Source organism: Rhinoderma darwinii, chromosome 6 (genome assembly GCF_050947455.1).
Source record: "Rhinoderma darwinii isolate aRhiDar2 chromosome 6, aRhiDar2.hap1, whole genome shotgun sequence".
In the NCBI taxonomy this organism is placed as follows: domain Eukaryota; kingdom Metazoa; phylum Chordata; class Amphibia; order Anura; family Rhinodermatidae; genus Rhinoderma; species Rhinoderma darwinii.
Window position 1 is genome coordinate 73,321,212 of NC_134692.1, and position 18,473 is coordinate 73,339,684.

At 41.8% G+C, this 18,473-nt stretch overlaps 1 protein-coding gene across 4 annotated transcripts in view; it reads right to left on the reverse strand.

Annotated features, from left to right (window-relative positions):
* The window catches only part of HECW2 (HECT, C2 and WW domain containing E3 ubiquitin protein ligase 2), a 547,978-nt gene that overhangs the window by 106,411 nt on the left and 423,094 nt on the right, over nucleotides 1-18,473 (reverse strand). For all 4 annotated transcript variants that reach the window (XM_075829943.1, XM_075829941.1, XM_075829942.1 and 1 more), the window contains one exon: nucleotides 16,309-16,411. In XM_075829943.1, coding sequence (XP_075686058.1) covers nucleotides 16,309-16,411 — 103 coding nt within the window. The remainder of the gene's footprint in view (nucleotides 1-16,308; nucleotides 16,412-18,473) is intronic.

Sequence of the window (18,473 nt, forward strand, 5' to 3'; positions counted from 1 at the left end):
TGGACCCACAGTGGGGCTTAGAAGGAAAGAAGCACTATTTGGGTTTTGGAGCTCAAATTCATTAAATGGTTTTCGGGGTTTCATGTCTCTGAGGGACCAAAACGGTGGAAACCACCCAAAAGTTACCCCATTTGGGAAACTACCACCAGATAGATTCCTTCAGTGGTGTATAGTGTGCATTTTGACCCCACAGGTCTTTTGCCGAATTTATTAGAATTAGGCCATGAAAATGAATATCAACATTATTTCCACTAAAATGTTTAATTTTTTAATTTTCACAAAGAATAAAGGAGGAAAAAGCACGCCAACATTTGTGAAGCAATTTCTCCAGAGTATGGCATTACCCCACATGTGGTCATAAATGTTTTTTTTATTAGAAGTTAATTAACCCTTTCTGGACTGATCCATATTTTGCTTTTTTATTTTTGTTTTTCCCTCCCTGCCTTCCAGGAGCCATAACTTTTTTATTTTTCCGTTAATAGGGTCGTGTGAGGGCCTATTTCTTGCGAGAGGAGTTGTATTTTCTATTGACACCATTTAAAGTACCATATAATATACTTCGAAACTGAAATAAAATTCTTTGCAGGCTGAAACTGGAAAAAACTGTGATTCCTCCATTGTTTTTTGGGTTTTGTTTTTACTGCTTTCGCTGTGCAATAAAAACAACAACTTAAATTTTTTCTGCGACTCAATACAATTATGGCGATACCAAATTGATATATTTTGTTTTATATTTTACTACTTTTAAATGGTAAAATCTATTTGTTAAAAAAATAAATTGTTTTGTTACACTACATACCGAGAGGCATCCCTTTTCTTTCATTTTTTAGTCGATTGAAAGGTGTGAGGGCTTATTTTTTGCGGGACGAGCTGTAGTTTTTATTGGTACAATGTTTTAGTACGTACAACTTTATGAACACTTTTTATTAACTATTTTTTAGAGCTAAGGTGACCAAAAAACAGTGATTTTGGCGGTTTAAATTCTTTATTATTTACGGCGTTCACCGTGCGAGTTAAATAATGGTATGTTGTAATAGTTCAGACTTTTACAGACGCAACGATGCCAATTTTGTGTATTTTTTTATTGTTTACATTGCTTTAGCAAAAAAATGCGAAAAGGGTTTTCTTTTTTACTTTAAATATCTATTAAATTTTTTTCACTAATAACTGTATTTATTTATTTTTTCTTTTTACACATTTTATTAGTCCCCCTAGGGAATTTCAACCAGCGATCATTAGATGCTAATGTATTGCAGTATATTGTAATTTTTACAGGCTCCTGTAACAGCGCGATCGCTGTTCCTGTCCGTTAGTCCTGGGTGTTAGCTGTAATACACAGCTGACACCCGTAACGTATTGCACAGGCTCAGCACTTGAGCCCGCTCCATACATCCCCCCGCACACCATGACATGCTATTAAGTTGTGGTGCATGAAGGGGTTAATGCGCAACAGGCGGTGCAGAGTGAAAATTAAAATTTTACACTGATATGCCATTTTAGTGCACAATATGTTGCGCCCAGTTTGTGCCACTGAAGACAAATACCTCATAAAATATTAATTGGGTTCTCCCGGGTATGGCGATGCCATATCTGTGGACATAAACTGCTGTTTGGGCACGCTGTAGGGATCATAAGAGAGGGAGTGCCATTGGTCTTTTTGGAGCGCAGATTTAGCTTGGTAGTTGTTCTGTTTGGGGTTTTACTTATATTTCAGTTTATAATGTGGGGGCATATATAATCTGTGCGGAGAACATCAGAGCATAATAAGAGGGTATAATAATGGGATAAATAAATAATAATTCGCAGATGTGTGGCCAGTGTCACACTAATAAATGGTGCCGGATGTTATTCACTTTTGGAACACTGCACATTCTGCCATATTCTGAGAGCCAGAACTTTTTTATTTTTTCTCCAACGGAGCTGTGTGAGGGATTATTTGTTGCAGAACAATCTGTAGTTTCCATTGGTACCATTTTGGGGTACATGCGTTTTTTTTTATCACTTTTTATTCCATTTTTTGGAAAGCAAGGTGACAATTCTGACAATGTTTTTTATTCTTTTTTTTTTACGGTGTTCACCCTGGGCTAAAAATTACAATTTTACTTTATTCTGCAGGATGAGCGGATTATGACGATACCATGTGTATATAGTTTTTTTACATTTTGCAGTGTTTGCGCAATAAAATAACTTTTTTATTAAATAATTAATTTTTTGTGTCACCATATTCTGAGAGCCATAACTTTTTTATTTTTCAGTCAAAAAAGCTGTGTAAGGGCTTGTTTTTTGCGGGTCGCATTGTAGTTTTTATTGGTACTATTTTGGGGTACAAGCGACTTTTTCATCACTTTTTATTGTATATTTTGGGAGGGATGATGACCAAAAAATAGTAATTCTGACATTGTTTTTTACTTCTTTTTTGCGGTGTTCACCATGCGGGAAAAATAACATTATCATTTCATAGTTTGTGTCGTTATGAACACGGTGATACCAAATATGTGTACTTTTTTAACGTGTTCATTTTTTTCCTATAACAAAAGTCTTATTATAGGAAAAAAAAGCATTTTTTGTTTATGTAACTTATATATTTAAACTTTTATAAAACATTTTTATTAACTTATTTATACTTCTTTTTTACTTGTCCCACTAGGGGATTACGAGACTTGCAGCTCTAGTGTAGTGTAATGTATACACATAAAGTGTAATGTATTCTAACTGTAAGGGTATGTTCACACGGCTTATTTTCGGACGTTTTTCGGACTGTAAACGGCTGAAAAATCGGAAGCAGAACACCTCCAAACATCTGCCCCTTTGATTTCAATGGTAAAACAGCGTTCTGTTTTCCGACGGGCCGTTTTATTACGCGGCCGTTTTGAAAAACGGGCGCGTAAAATAACAGCCACAAAAAATAAGTGCTTGTCACTTCTTCGGACATCTTTGGAGCCGTTTTTTATAGACTCTATATAAAAAAAAAGCTCCAAAAACGGCCGTTAAAAATTCAGCGAAAAACGCGACTTTGATAAAAAACGTCTGAAAATCAGGAGCTGTTTTCCCTTGAAGCGCGTCCTTGGTCACGCGTATTCGACCCGTATTGCACCAGTATCTACAGACCCGTGCCCGTAAATACGGGTCCGGTGTCACCAGTATTCCACCCGTATTTACGGGCAAGTTTTCGCTGCAAAATTGCACTGCACTAAGCAGCAGCCCCTTCTCTCTATCAGTGCAGGATAGAGAGAAGGTGCAGCCCTTTCCGAGGTAAAAGTAAAAGAAATTCATACTTACCCGGCCGTTGTCTTGGTGACGAGTCCCTCTTTCGACATCCAGCCCGACATCCTTGGATGACGCGGCAGTCCATGTGACCGCTGCAGCGTCATCCCAGGAGGCCGCACTGGAGGAAGAAGCAGGGAGTTCTGGGTAAGTATGAACTTCTATTTTTTTTACACGTTGATTTATATTGTGATCGGTAGTCACAGTCCCTGGTGCTGAAAGAGTTACTGCCGATCAGTTAACTCTTTCAGCACCCTGGACAGTGACTATCTCCTGACGTCGCCTAGCAACGCTCCCGTAATTACGGGTGCACACACGTAGCCACCCGTAATTACGGGAGCACCATAGTCTTCTATGGGCCTGCCCATGCCGTAATTACGGCCTAAAATAGGACATGTTCTATATTTTTCAACGGCCCGGGCACCTTACCGTAAGAATACGGGGAGGTACCCGTGGCCAATAGACGTCTATGGGCCCGTAATTACTTAATATTAATTAAATTACGTAAATTTAATTAATTAATTACGTAATATTTTTTTCCGGTAACTGGGCTGTGAATGTATGGTTGTGGATCAATGTGACATTACACTTCTAGTTATAAACATTTATTGATACATCCGAACGGTTCAGTCCTTGAAAATATTGGTCCATGAGTTACTCTTCTCCTTTCCCCAATATGAGCATGTGCTATTTGTTCACTCATTGTTTATAAATAACTATTTCATCTTAGTTATATGGATCTTGCTGACCACTTGTGCACTTTGAATTCACTAATGCTAGATGTCGCTACACAGTATTTATATAATCTCATTCACCTACTGACTAACATCAGTCACATTTCTTTTAGGACAATTGCGTTATGGCGTCATCAATTTTGTCATCACGCGATTGATAAACATTGCGTCGCTCAATAGCGCTACTGCTGTTATGTAATTAATTAGACTCTACACTGTTCTACCGAGCATGCTTTCAAATTGAGATATGGATTCCCGACGATCTTATATAATCGTTTATGGACCAGTTTCCTTTGTGTTTACTATGGTAGGAACTGATTACTTATCTACAATGTATAATGCAATGTTTAACCCCTTAACGCAATATCACGTAACTGTACGTGATAAGGCTTAAGGGGAAGTATGGAGCGAGCTCACAGGCTGAGCTCGCTCCATACACAGCGAGTGACGACTGTATTACGCAAGGTCACCTCACTGCAATGGGCGGAATCAAAGATCACTTTGATTCCGCCAGTTTAACACCTTAAATGCTGCGGTCAATCGCGACCGCTGCATTTAAATTGTTAGAATTAGGGGGGCGCCCCCTGAAAAAAGCCATCGCGCCCCCACGCGGCACGAACGGCCGTGAACAACGTTTGTTATGGCAGCCTGGGGGCCTAACAAAGGCCCCCAGGTCTGCCATCTTTGTACTGCTTTGAAGCTCTGCCTCCGACAGGGCTACAAAGGAGACGGTCAGTATCACAATATACTGCAATAAATTAATATCGCAATATAGCATTGTTTAACCCGCTCGTTGAATGCCGTAAAAAAAAAAAATCTGTATATATATATATATATATATATATATATATATATAAAACACGCAAATTGCTGGTTTTTGGTCACCTTAGCGATTCAAAAAAATGTAATAAAAAGTGATCAAAAAGTCGCATACCCAAAAAGGTATCAGTAAACATAAAACAAAACATATAAATTTGGTATCGCCGTAATCATATCAACCTCTAGAATAAGGTGAATATGTGGTTTTACCGCATGATGGATGCTGTAAAAACAAAAACCCCCAAAAAATTGTGTAATCTGTGTTTTTTGCACATTTCACCCCACAAATAAAAATGTTCAGCTTTCCAGTAGATTATGTGGTACAATAAATGGTGGCATGAAAAACTACGACTTGTCCCACAAAAAACAAGCCCTCATATGGCTATATAGACGGAAAAATTAAAAAATTAGAGCTTTTGGAAGGTGGGGAGGAAAAAACAAAAGTGAAGAGGTTAACCATTTCATGACCAAGGATTACTGATTCCCCTGTGTCCAGGTCAAAATTTCCATTTCTGATATGCACTGCTTTAAACTATAATATCTTTGCAACCGCTTTGATTATCAGAAATATTTTTTCTTTTTTTTTAATAAGATTTATGAGGCATTCATTTTCTATTTTAGCTCAATTAATTCCATGTTTTTTTTTTATTATGAGCAATCACAAAAAAATTTAAAAAAATAAACAATTTTTGGAATATTTTATATACAATTTTTATCTATATTTTATATATATATATATATATATATATATATATATATATATATATATATATTCCTTTTTTTTGCAGCTCTGTAACAATTAGTCTTCTCTCTGTCAGCCTAGATCAGGAGACTGAAGATGGCTATAAGGCTATATTCACACGACGAGAAAAAAAAAGGCAGTTAAAAACGGATCAACTGTCAGTTTTTCATGGCTGTTTTGCATCAGTCTGACTCAAAATTTGAATCCATTTGTTGGCCGTCCGACCGTTTTCAACCGCCCTGTGCCATTTGTTTTTAATTGGCGTAAAAAAAATGGATGAACTTTATTGGTTAGGGTTTTTTGACCCAACCCCCTGAAAACACTACAGTGCCCATGTAGATAGCGCCACAGTACCCCTGTAGATACTGCCACATTGCCCACTGTAGATAGTCTATGCCCACATAGAGCCAGTGCCCACGTAGATAATGCCAAAGTGCCACAGTTCCCACTGTAGATAGTGCCCACATAGTGCCACAGTTCCCACTGTAGATAGTGCCCATATAGCGCCACACAGTGGCCATGTTGCGCCACAGTTTTTCCTGTAGGTAGTGCCCATATAGTGCCACAGTGTCCATGTAGATAGTGCCACATCCACCCTGTAGATAGCGCCGCACCCCCCTGTAGATAGCACCATCCCCCTGTAGATAGCGCCACCCCCTGTAGACAGCGCTATCCCCCTTTAGATAGCACCATCCCTCCCTGTAGATAGCACCATCCCCCTGTAGATAGCACCACCTAAGCTCCCTCTAGGAGCAGAATCCCCGTAAAGAGCGCTCTAGCCAGGGATTCCGCTCCTGGAGGGAGCCCCTGATGTCTCTGTCCATATATGGAGATTGATGACAGGGGATCCGTTGAGGAATGGAATCCCCGGATAGAGTGTTGCTGAGGCTCTGGCCGGGGACTCGGCTCTTACAGATATCCCCTGACGTCACTGTCCATATATGGTGCTGCTGACAATCTGGCTGGGGATTCCACTCCTACAGGGATCCCCTGACGTCACTGACCATATATGGACGACAGGGGCTCAGCCTAGGAGCGGAATCGCCTGCCAGAGCATTGCCGATGCTCTGGCCGGGGATTCCACTCCCACAGGGATCCCTTGACGTCACTGTCCATATATGGACGTTGACAGGGGCTCAGTCTAGATGCGGAATCCCCGCTGCAGAGCGTTCTGACCGGGTATTCTGCTCCTAGAGGGAGCTTCGGTGGTGCTATCTACAGGGGGCTCCGGTGCTATCTACACGGGGGGATGGTGCTATCTACAGGTGGGATGCTCTCTCCAGGAGGGGTGATGCTTTATACAGGGGGTGGCACTATCTACAGGGACGCTATATGCAGGGAGTGGCGCTATCTGCAAGGGGGTAATCGAAGAACTGATGTGCCAGAGGCACAATGAAACCAATTTCCCAGCTACTAACTAAGTATAGATAAAATATAACTTTTAATAGTATGTTAGTAAAAGGTCCACGGAAGGACAGAAAGAGCACAATGAGTTAAAATGTGGCTATAGACAACTAGCAGATGCTCTATGTAAACTCTGCCAGACCATGGCAGGATAGAGTATAACAATTGCTGGGGTGTGAGTGCCTGCGTCAGCAGCTGCAGACTGCTGAACGTACGCTGGTGTCCCAGTGTGTAATAGTACAGAGGCTAGTATATCATAGCAGTTAAAATTGTATTAGCCCCCCCGACATGTTTCGCTGTAACACAGCGTCCTCAGGGGATCACAATGGGGCTAAAGGGGGTGCTATCTACAAGAGGTGTAAAGCTATATGCAGGGGTGGCACTATCTATAGGGGGGATGGTGCTATCTACAAGGGGGATGGAGGGACGTCGGGGGCTTCTTATAGGAGCGGAGTCCCCAGCCAGAGCGCTCGGACCGGGGATTCCGCTCCTAGAGGGAGCTTAGATGGTGCTATCTAAAGGGGGGTTCCGTGTGGCGCTATCTACAAACTGAAGCAGCACTGCACTCATTGAACCCCGTTCCAGACTCCCAACGTTTATATACAAGTGAAAACTGCACGGGGCATCGCCAGTTGGAAAGTATATAGCCGTATGGCTGTCGTAAAGGGGTTAATTGCAGTTTTACATCCTACTTTGTTGCTGTTTAGTTTTGACGGCTGGTATTCCTATTGTCTGATTCACCTGGGGGCGTATCTGAACTGCTTATTTAAAATCACAGTAGTCCTGCAGCGTTTGCACCACGCCTTCCAAGAAGGGGATCATAACAAACCATGTGGAATGCCAAGCCTCCATCTACAGCTTCTACAAACGAATATGTTTTTTTAAAATGGATTATCTTCATCCACCTGTTCCTTTGTTAGGACGCAGATAAAATTGAACGCTATAGCAGAGCAGGGAGGTAACTCCCTGCTCAGCTATCTACTAGCCCAGTGGTTTCCAATTGGGGTGCCTCGGCAACCTGGGGTGCCGAAATAACCCTCCAGAGATACCGCGACACTCTTCTGAACCACTGCCACCGCCGTGCTTTCTCTCCTCCTCCTCGAAACAGCGCGAAGTGCATGTGAGGAGGAGATTTTTTGCAGCTGCCTTGTAAATAGCACCCCCCACCTCCGTAGATAGCACCCCCCACCTCCGTAGATAGCACCCCTCACCCCCCTTCCGGTAGATAGTGCAAAAGTTTCTCCATGACGGAGAAGAATCCCCGTGTGCCCGGGGATTGCGCTTTGGCAACTCTGTTTCCGTTTCAGGAGTTGCCCCTGATGTCACGGTCTATATATGGACAGAGACATCAAGCGCTCCATCCAGGAGCGGAATCCCCGGCCACAGGGGGATTCCGCTCCGTCAGGGTGCTACAGTGGCGCAATCTACAGGGGGCATCTGTAAGTGGCGGGCTGATGGTCATTTTAGTGAGAGTGGCAGGCTGATGGTCATCGCAGGCCGGCGTGATGACATCACTGGATCATGCCAGCCTACACAAGGATTCCGTAGTCGGCATTGTGGAGCAGCTCCGTTTGTCGTGGGAACGGGCCTAGGTGAGTACAATTTTTTTGTTTGGGGGGCGCTGTCTACAAGGAGAAGGTGGGAGGCTGTATGACAATGTCTACAAGGGGAGATGGGGGCTGAATGGCACTGTCTACATGGGGGAGGTGGGGGGCTGTATGGCACGGTCTACAAGGGGGAGGTGGGGGCTGTATCCCACGGTCTACAAGGGGGAGGTGGGGGGGCTGTATCGCACTGTCTACAAGGGGGAGGTGGGGGGCACTGTCTAGAAGGGCGAGGTGAGAGGCTGTATGGCACAATCTACAGGGGGCACTATCTGCAAGGGGGGCTGTGTGTGGCAGCCAGGGGAGGGGGGAATTATACTGTGTGGAGGCCACTAAGCGGATATTATACTGTGTAGGGGCAATACAGGGGGCATAATACTGTGTGTGCACAATTAGAGGACAAAATACTGTGTCCTTGGAGGGGTTATAATATATTACATTATTATTATTATACTGTATGGGGGGCACTAAAGGGGCATTATACTGTGTGTGTGTGTGTGTGTGTGTGTGTGTGTGTGTGTGTGTGTGTGTGTGTGTGTGTGTGGCACTAAAGGGGCATTATACAGTGTGGGGGCACTATATAGGGCATTATACTGTGGGGGGCATTATACTTTATTATGGGGCATTTTTTTTATGATGGTGTGGGGCGCCGAAAGATAATTTCGCAAGGGGCGCCATCTATCCTAAGGCCGGCCTTGGTTGGGACGGTTATGAAGTGTCAGTGCTGTGGTCATTTTATGCAATATTTGGTGCTTAGAAATTACACTAATTGTGTGTGGTAGAATTTTTTGTATCCCTGGAGTTTGTCCATAGGTAGCGTATGGTACCACGCCATCTAGATATAATTTTCTTATATATTATCCAGGTGATAATTTTGGATTGCTTATTTGAATCCACCCTGGTTGTGCCAGGGGAATTTGTGTATCAAAAGAATTACCCAGAGTATTTTGATCTGGATAATAAATAAAGGTAATATTTTATGAAGAGTTCCCACTCTGTTTCTTTGAGGGATCCACTATAAAATATAGTTAAGACATTGACAAGGTTGGAAATAATGATTTTTACTTGAAATAATAATTTTCTCCTTCAAACTTTGCTTTCGTCAAAGAATGCTCCATTTGCAGCAATTACAGCATTGCAGACCTTTGGCATTCTAGCTGTTAATTTGCTGAGGTAATCAGGAGAAATTTTACCCCATGCTTCCAAAAGGCCCTCCTACAAGTTGGATTGGCTTGATGGGCACTTTTTGCGTACCATACGGTCAAGCTGCTCCCACAACAGCTCTATGGGGTTGAGATCTGGTAACTGCGCTGGCCACTCCATTACAGATAGAATACCAGCTGCCTGCTTCTTCCCTGAATAGTTCTTGCATAATTTGGAGGTGTGCTTTGGGTCATTGTCCTGTTGTAGGATGAAATTGGCTCCAATCAAGCGCTGTCCACAGGGTATGGCATGGCGTTGCAAAATGGAGTGATAGCCTTCCTTATTCAAAATCTCTTTTACCTTGTACAAATCTCCCACTTTACCAGCACCAAAGCAACCCCAGACCATCACATTACCTCCACCATGCTTGACAGATGGCGTCAGGCACTCTTCCAGCATCTTTTCAGTTGTTCTGCATCTCACAAATGTTCTTTTGTGTGATCCAAACACCTCAAACTTCGATTCGTCTGTCCATAACACTTTTTTCCAGTCTTCCTCTGTCCAATGTCTGTGAGCTTTTGCCCATATTAATCTTTTCCTTTTATTAGCCAGTCTCAGATATGGCTCTTTCTTTTCCACTCTGCCCTGAAGGCCAGCATCCCGTAGTCGCCTCTTCACTGTAGACGTTGACACCGTCGTTTTGTGGGTACTATTTAATGAAGCTGCCAGTTGAGGACCTGTGAGGCGTCTATTTCTCAAACTAGAGACTCTAATGTATTTGTCTTGTTGCTCAGTTGTGCAGCGGGGCCTCCCACTTCTCTTTCTACCCTGGTTAGAGCCTGTGTGTGCTGTCCTCTGAAGTGAGTAGTACACACCGTTGTAGGAAATCTTCAGTTTCTTGGCAATTTCTCGCATGGAATAGCCTTCATTTCTAAGAACAAGAATAGACTGTCGAGTTTCACATGAAAGCGCTCTTTTTCTAGCCATTTCGAGACTTTAATCGAACCCACAAATGTAATGCTCCAGATTCTCAACTAGCTCAAAGGAAGGTCAGTTTTATAGCTCCTCTAAACAGCAAAACTGTTTACAGTGGTGCTAACATAATTGCACAAGGGTTTTCAAGTGTTTTCTAATCATCCATTATCCTTCTAACACAGTTAGCAAACACAATGTACCATTAGAACACTGGAGTGATGGTTGCTGGAAATGGGCCTCTATACACCTATGTAGATATTGCATTAACCCCTTCCCGCTCCTGGACGTACTATTAGGTCATGGCAGCTGTATCGTTCGCGCTCCATGACCTAATAGTACGTCTCGGGAGTAACGGCCGTTTCGGCCATCCTCCCGACACATACAGGAGCTGTGACGCTGCTGTCTTGTTCAGCAGCTGTCACAGCTCCTACAGTGGTGACCGATCGCTGTGTCCCCGCTGATTAACCCCTTAAAAGCCGCGTTCTATAGGGATCACGGCTTCTTAGGGGTTAAGCTGCCATCGCCGGCCTGCTACGCGATAGCGGCCGGCGATGGTGACTATGGCAACCGGACACCAAACAATGGCATCCGGCTATGCCATAGACGGAAGCCTAGTGGGTCCTGACAACGTCAGGACTCACTATGCTTGCTGTCAGTGAGTAGCTGACAGTTCTAATACACTGCACTACGCATGTAGTGCAGTGTATTAGAATTGCGATCAGGGCCTCCTGCCCTCAAGTCCCCTAGTGGGACAAAGTAATACAGTAAAAAAAAAGTTACAAAAAGATGTGTAAAAATAAGAAAATAAAAGTTTTAAAAGTATTAAAAGTAAAAATACCCCTTTTTCCCTTATCAGTCATTTATTATTAATAAAAATATATAAACAAACAAATAAACTATACATAATTGGTATCCCGCACGGTGAACGCCGTAAAAGAAAATAATAATAAACCGAACCACAATCACAATTGTTTGGTCACTTCACCTCCCAAAAAATGGAATAAAAAGAGATCAAAAAGTCGCATTTACCGAAAAATGGTACTGATTGAAACTACAGTTCGTTACGCAAAAAATAAGTCCTCGCACGGCTTTATTGATTGAAAAATAAAAACGTTATGGCTCTTAGAATAAGGTAACACAAAAAGTACATGATTGTTTACAAAACGTATTTTATTGTGCAAACGCCATAAGACATAAAAAAAACTATAAACATCTGGTATCGACGTAATCGTATCGCCCCGCAGAATAAAGTGAATATGTCATTTATAGCGCACGGTGCACGCAGTAAAAAAAAAAAAGAATAAAAAAACAATAGTAGAATTGCTGTTTTTTAGTCACCACGCCACCTAAAAATAGAATAAAAACTGATCAAAAAGCCGCATGCACCCCAAGAAAACTACAATGGATTCCTCAAGGGGTCTAGTTTCCAAATTGGGGTCACTTTTGGGGGGTTCCCAATGTTTTGGCACCACAAGACCTCTTCAAACCGGACATGGTGCCTAATAAAAAAGAGGCTTCAAAATCCACTAGGTGCTCCTTTGCTTCGGAGGCCGGTGCTTCAGTCCATTACCGCACTAGGGCCACATGAGGGATATTTCTCAAAACTGCAGAATCTGGGCAATAAATCTGATAAATCCTTTTGTGTTATAAAAAAAATGGTATAAAGAGGATTTTCTGACAAAAAAAAATGTTAATTTCACCTCTACTTTGCTCTAAATTTCTGTGAAACACCTAAAGGGTTCATAAACTTTCTACATGCTGTTGTGAATACTTTGAGGGGTCTAGTTTCTAAAATTGGGTATTTGATAGGAGTTTCTAATATATGGACCTTTCAAAGCAACTTCAGAACTGAACTGGAACCTAAAAAAATAAATAAATGAGGCAATACTTTGCTTCTTACATTATACTGATAATGAGCCGTGCCCACCCCGAGATGACCCCAGTTTTGACCGTTTGTATAAACGGAGACCCCTATTAAACCGTTTCTGTGCCCGGTTTTCCCAAGCATACACCCCCGAGAAGTGTATTTCTATTGATGAGTCCCTGGTACATTTTAAAGGGAGGGTTCAATTCCGCGAGTACCTGCCGGGTAAGAGGGCAAGGTATGGCGTGAAGATGTATAAGCTGCGAGAGTGCATCCGGGTATACCTACAGGTTTAGGCTATATGAAGGGAAGGCCACCCCCAAACCAGACTGCATCCTGGACTACACTAGGTACATGGGAGGGATGGACTTGTAAGATCAAATCCTGAAGCCCTACAGCGCCATGCGGTGTGGTATAAGAAGCTGGCCCGGCACATCATACAGATGGCATTGTACAATGCGTACGTGCTACGTCGATGTGCAGGCCAGACGGGAACTTTCCTGGAATTTCAAGAGGTGATTATCAAGAACCTAATCTTTAGGGACCAAGAAGGGGCGGCACCCAGTACTTCTGGAAGCAGGGCCACACGCATCGTACCAAGGCGGCAATACTTTCCAGGAGAAGTTCCCCAAACTGGCAAGAAGGGAAAAAGTCAAAAGAGGTGCAAAGTCTGCTATAAGAGGGCGATAAGGGATGACACAATATATCAATGTGACACGTGTCCCGAATAACCAGAGCTCTGTATGAAAGTCAGTTTTAAAATTTATCATACATCCCTTGGTTTATAATTTACCCCAATTTTACTTACCCTGATGCACTCCGCACAGCTTATCCCCCCTCGTCTTTCCCCTCTGAGCCCTGCTGTGTGTCCAGGCAGCTGATAACAGCCACATGTAGGGTATTGCCATACCCGGGAGAACACACATTACAGTTTATGGGGTGTAGGTCTCCGGTCAAAATGCTCACTACACCTCTAAATGAATGCCTTAAGGGTGTAGTTTTTAAAACGGGGTCACTTCTTGCGGGTTTCAACTGTACTGGTACCTCAGGGGCTTCTGCATACATGACTTCGCACTAGAAAATCCCCAGTAGGCCAAATGGTGGTCCTTTCCTTCTGAGCCCTCCCATGGGCCCAAACGGCAGTTTATCACAACAAATGGGGTATTGCGGCACTCAGAACAAATTGCGCAACAGAATGAGGTATTTTGTTCCCTGTGAAAATAAGAAATTTTGATAAAAAATTACATCTTATTGGAAAAAATTTCATTTTTTTAATGTCACAGCCCAATTGAAATAGGTGCTGTGAAAAAACTGTGTGGTCAAAATGCTAACAACAACCATAAATGAATTCCTTGAGGGGTGTAGTTTCCAAAATGGGGTCACTTTTGGTGGGTTTCCATTGCTTTGATACCTCTGAGGCTCTGCAAATGCGACATGGCACCCGAAAACCAATCCAGCAAAATCTGGACTCCAACAAACATATAGCGCTCCTTTCCTTCTCAGCCCTCCCATGGGCCCAAACGGCAGTTTATCACCACAAATGGGGTATTGCCGCACTAAGGACAAATTGGGCAACAAAATGGAGTATTTTATTTCTTGTGAAAATAAGAATTTTTGAGCTAAAATGACATATTATTGGAAAAAATATATTTTTTTTAATTCCCAGCCCAATTCAAATAAGTTCTGTAAAGAAACTATGGGGTCTAAATGGTCACATTACCCATAAATGAATTCCTTGAGGGGTGTAGTTTCCAAAATGGGGTCACTTCTGGTGGGTTTCCATTGCTTTGATACCTCTGGGGCTCTGCAAATGCGACATGGCACCCGAAAACCAATCCAGCAAAATCTGGACTCCAACAAACATATAGCGCTCCTTTCCTTCTGAGCCCTCCCATGGGCCCAAACGGCAGTTTATCACCACAAATGGGGTATTGCCACACTAAGGACAAATTGGGCAACAAAATGGGGTATTTTGTTCCCTGTGAAAATAAGAAATTTTGATCACAGATGACATTTTATTGGAAAAAATGACATTTTTTTCATTTCACAGCCCAATTCAAATACGTGCTGTGAAAAAACTGTGCAGTCAAAATGGTAACAACAACCATAAATGAATTCCTTGAGGGGTGTAGTTTCCAAAATGGGGTCACTATTGGGGGATTCCTACTGTTTTGGCACCTCAACACCTCTTCAAACCTGGCATGCTGCCTAAAATATATTCTAATAAAAAAAGAGGCCTCAAAATGCACTAGGTGCTTCTTTGCTTCTAGGGCTTGTGTTTTAGTCCACGAGCGCAGTAGGGCCACATGTGGGACATTTCTAAAGACTGCAGAATCTGGACAATACATATTTAGTAGTGTTTCTCTGGTAAATCCTTCCGTGTTACAGAAAAAAAAATGAATAAAATTGAAATTCAGCAAGAAAAATTAAATTTGCAAATTTCACCTCCACTTTGCTTTAATTCCTGTGAAATGCCTGAAGGGTTAAAAAACTTTCTAAATGCTGTTTTGAATACTTTGAGGGGTCTAGTTTTTAAAATGGGGTGTTTTATTAGGGTTTCTAATACATAGGCCCCACAAAGCCACTTCAGAACTCAAGAGGTACCTTAAAAAAAAGGCTTTTGAAATTTTCTTAAAAATATGAGAAATTGCTGTTTATGTTCTAAGCCTTGTAACGTCCAAGAAAAATAAAATAATGTTCAAAAAATGATGCCAATCTAAAGTAGACATATGGGAAATGTGAACCAGTAACTATTTTGGGTGGTATAACCGTCTGTTTTACAAGCAGATGCATTTCAATTCTGAAAAATGCTATTTTTTCAACATTTTCTCTAAATTTTGCAATTTTTCACCAATAAACACTGAATATATCGACCAAATTTTACCACGAACATGAAGCCCAATGTGTCACGAGAAAACAGTCTCAGAATCGCTTGGGTAGGTTTAAGCATTCCGACGTTATTACCACATAAATTGAAATATGTCAGATTTGAAAAATGGGCTCTGAGCCTTAAGGCCAAAACTAGGCTGCATCCTTAAGGGGTTAAAAACCAGACGTTTTCAGCTAGAATAGTCATTTAGCACATTAACAATGTATAGAGTGTATTTCTGATTAATTTAATGTTATCTTCATTGAAAAAAACTGTGCTTCTCTTTCAAAAGTAAGGAAATTTCTAAGTGACCCTAAACGTTTGAACGGTAGTGTATATATATATATATATATATATATATATATATATATATATATATATATATATATATATATATATATATAAAAATAAAATCCCCAAAAAATGAACAGGCAGCACTCCAAGGAAATTGGTGAAAAAATGTGGTGTGTTTATTCACCCCAGGCAGCCCATATATGTATATATATATATATATATATATACATACACACAATAAATGAATTAGTTGCACAAACTTAAATCTTTATCAGTGATTTAGGCAGGGGCTGCACTGCGACTTTAGTCGCGATATAGGTTGTGCGTACAAAGATCGCTGTGTCGCCCCGCGTACATAGCAGTAATGTAAGAAAAGATGGCAGCATTGGAATCCACAGGTTTCTGTGACAATCGCAAGAAATTCAAACTTTTTTTGTTGTGATTGCTGCAACTTGCGGATTGCAACGCAGCCACATTCACTTACATTGCTGTGATGAATGCAGCACAACACAGCAATCTTTGGACGTGCGACCTGTGTCCCGGCCAAAGTTGCAAAGTAGCCCTAGCCTAATATTGTTTTCAATATGTTTACTTACCAACCGGCATCATATCTTGATAGTGACTTCTAGTCCCTGTGTTAAAAGTGCTAGATGGCCTTGGTAGAACAGGAGAACCTGAATGACGGGTATCTTCTCCAACCTATAAGTGTGGACAAAAATTAACAAAGGATAATAAATAGCTAAATAAAATATATAAAGTACACTGCAAAAATAAGTACATCAATGGTCTGATGTAATGTTTCAGAAACTCTGGTTTATCAGTTTCCAATGGAAAATGTCAATACTTAACAAGAAAATATGAGTTTCTTATTGAAATAATAAATAGCCAGATGAGTCTGTTAAGCCATCAGACTCAAACAGGCGTAATTTTTTTGACAATTAGAAGTGGTACATAACACACTAACACTTTCAGACTAAATGCAGACCGCAATGGCATAACATGGGGGAGAATCATCTGTCGACTTAAGAAAATAATTGAATCACACACAAGACGACAAGGATACATGAAGATAAGCAGATCACGGTTATTGAGATTTTACCTTATTTTTTTGGTAAACTTACGATTTGTTTTTTTTTGCAGTTCATTGCTATTTGCCCTGGGTCATAAGGCATAACCACTTGTTATCAGACCTCTATATTCCTTATGGCCGCGGCTCCTGTTTCTCTTATGGCCAAGAATGGAGGAGCATGTGTCTAGACACCTCACTCTGCATCCTCCATTGTACCACAATGTGCCTGCGCTAGTGCTTAGGACACACTGTGTTACAATAGAGGACACAGAGTGACGTGTCTAGTCACATGCCTCTCCATCCTAGACCATATCATGGATGGGAGTCGCAGCCATAAGGAAGATACAACTGTCATAACAAGGGGGTGTGCCTTGCGACCCTGGGAAAATGGCGCTGAACTGCAAATAAAGTAAAAATAAAAACCTGGAGACATTATTTCAGGTAAAAAAGATTGAAGGACTTAACACTGTCACTAAAATGACACAACTATGGGATAAATTTTTTTAGAAGGAGAATTTATGAAGTTGCCAGATGTACGTTTTTGGCAAAAAATTTATATTTTGAGATTCTCACATCTGTTTAATGATGCTGCTTTAAGATCTTTTTGAGATTTACAGTCTCTATTTGAGATACAGTAAAAGTGTATGAAATATATATTTACAACTTGCACATACATATAATATCTACAGTGCGGAAAGTAAGATTTAACATAACATTATTTAAAGTCTTAGACTTCGTACTAGCACAGATGAATAGTAAGGAGGTGGTTTCTCGTTTGTGTGAAGTAGTAAAAAGTCCCTAATAATTTACACGTGGTAATTCTATGTATATTATCGCTTAGTGACCCTGCCTGAACCTGCCCTGACCTTTTGCCTGTCCACCGTGACTGTCGTCTGCCTCCCGCACTGACATCTGACTCTGCTAACCGTGAGTGATCATCTGCCACCTACCCTAACAATGCATCTTGTCTACTATTATTATACCTCATCTGTCCAGGTCGGCCGTTGCCAACAGAGACTGCTCTGGGGGTAGCGGCCAATTCAACATATCCCTATGGCGGTTAAAGGGTGAACACCTAGCTATCCCTTAGACTCTGCTCCCCAGTTTAGCCTTACGCCAAATCCATTGGAAACACAGTGGGTCCACACCATCCTCTGCTAGCTTTGTGACAGTCACTACTTCTACAGGCACAGTGACATTCTGAATGTATGGATACTGCACAGTACCACTTCTATTGTAGTATACAGTATGCTGGCTGCAATTCTCAGTATCTGTGCTTATTCTTTATATCTGGACACCTCACAGTACCACTGCTCTTCTCCTGTATGCTGGGTTTAATTCTCAGTATCTGCTCTTTCCTGTATATATGGACACTGCACAGTACCCCTTCTCTTTGTCTGTATGCTGGGTGTAATTCTCAGTATATGCTCTTATCAGTAGCATAGCTAGCGGATGGACAGGGGGGGCGGTGGCCCGGGATCACTGAGATGGTGGGGATCACTGAGATGGTGGGGCCCAGGGCTTGTCCCCCAGCGGTGGTGTGTCCCGGTTTCAACTGTATTTGTGTCCTCAGGATGCAGATATATTTGAATCCAATGCTGGAGCAAGGAGCTGACTGTTCCTCGCTCCAGCATTCACTGTGTAATGCCCGCTCCAGCTGTGAGCGGATCGAAGCAGACAGGTGCGATGTAG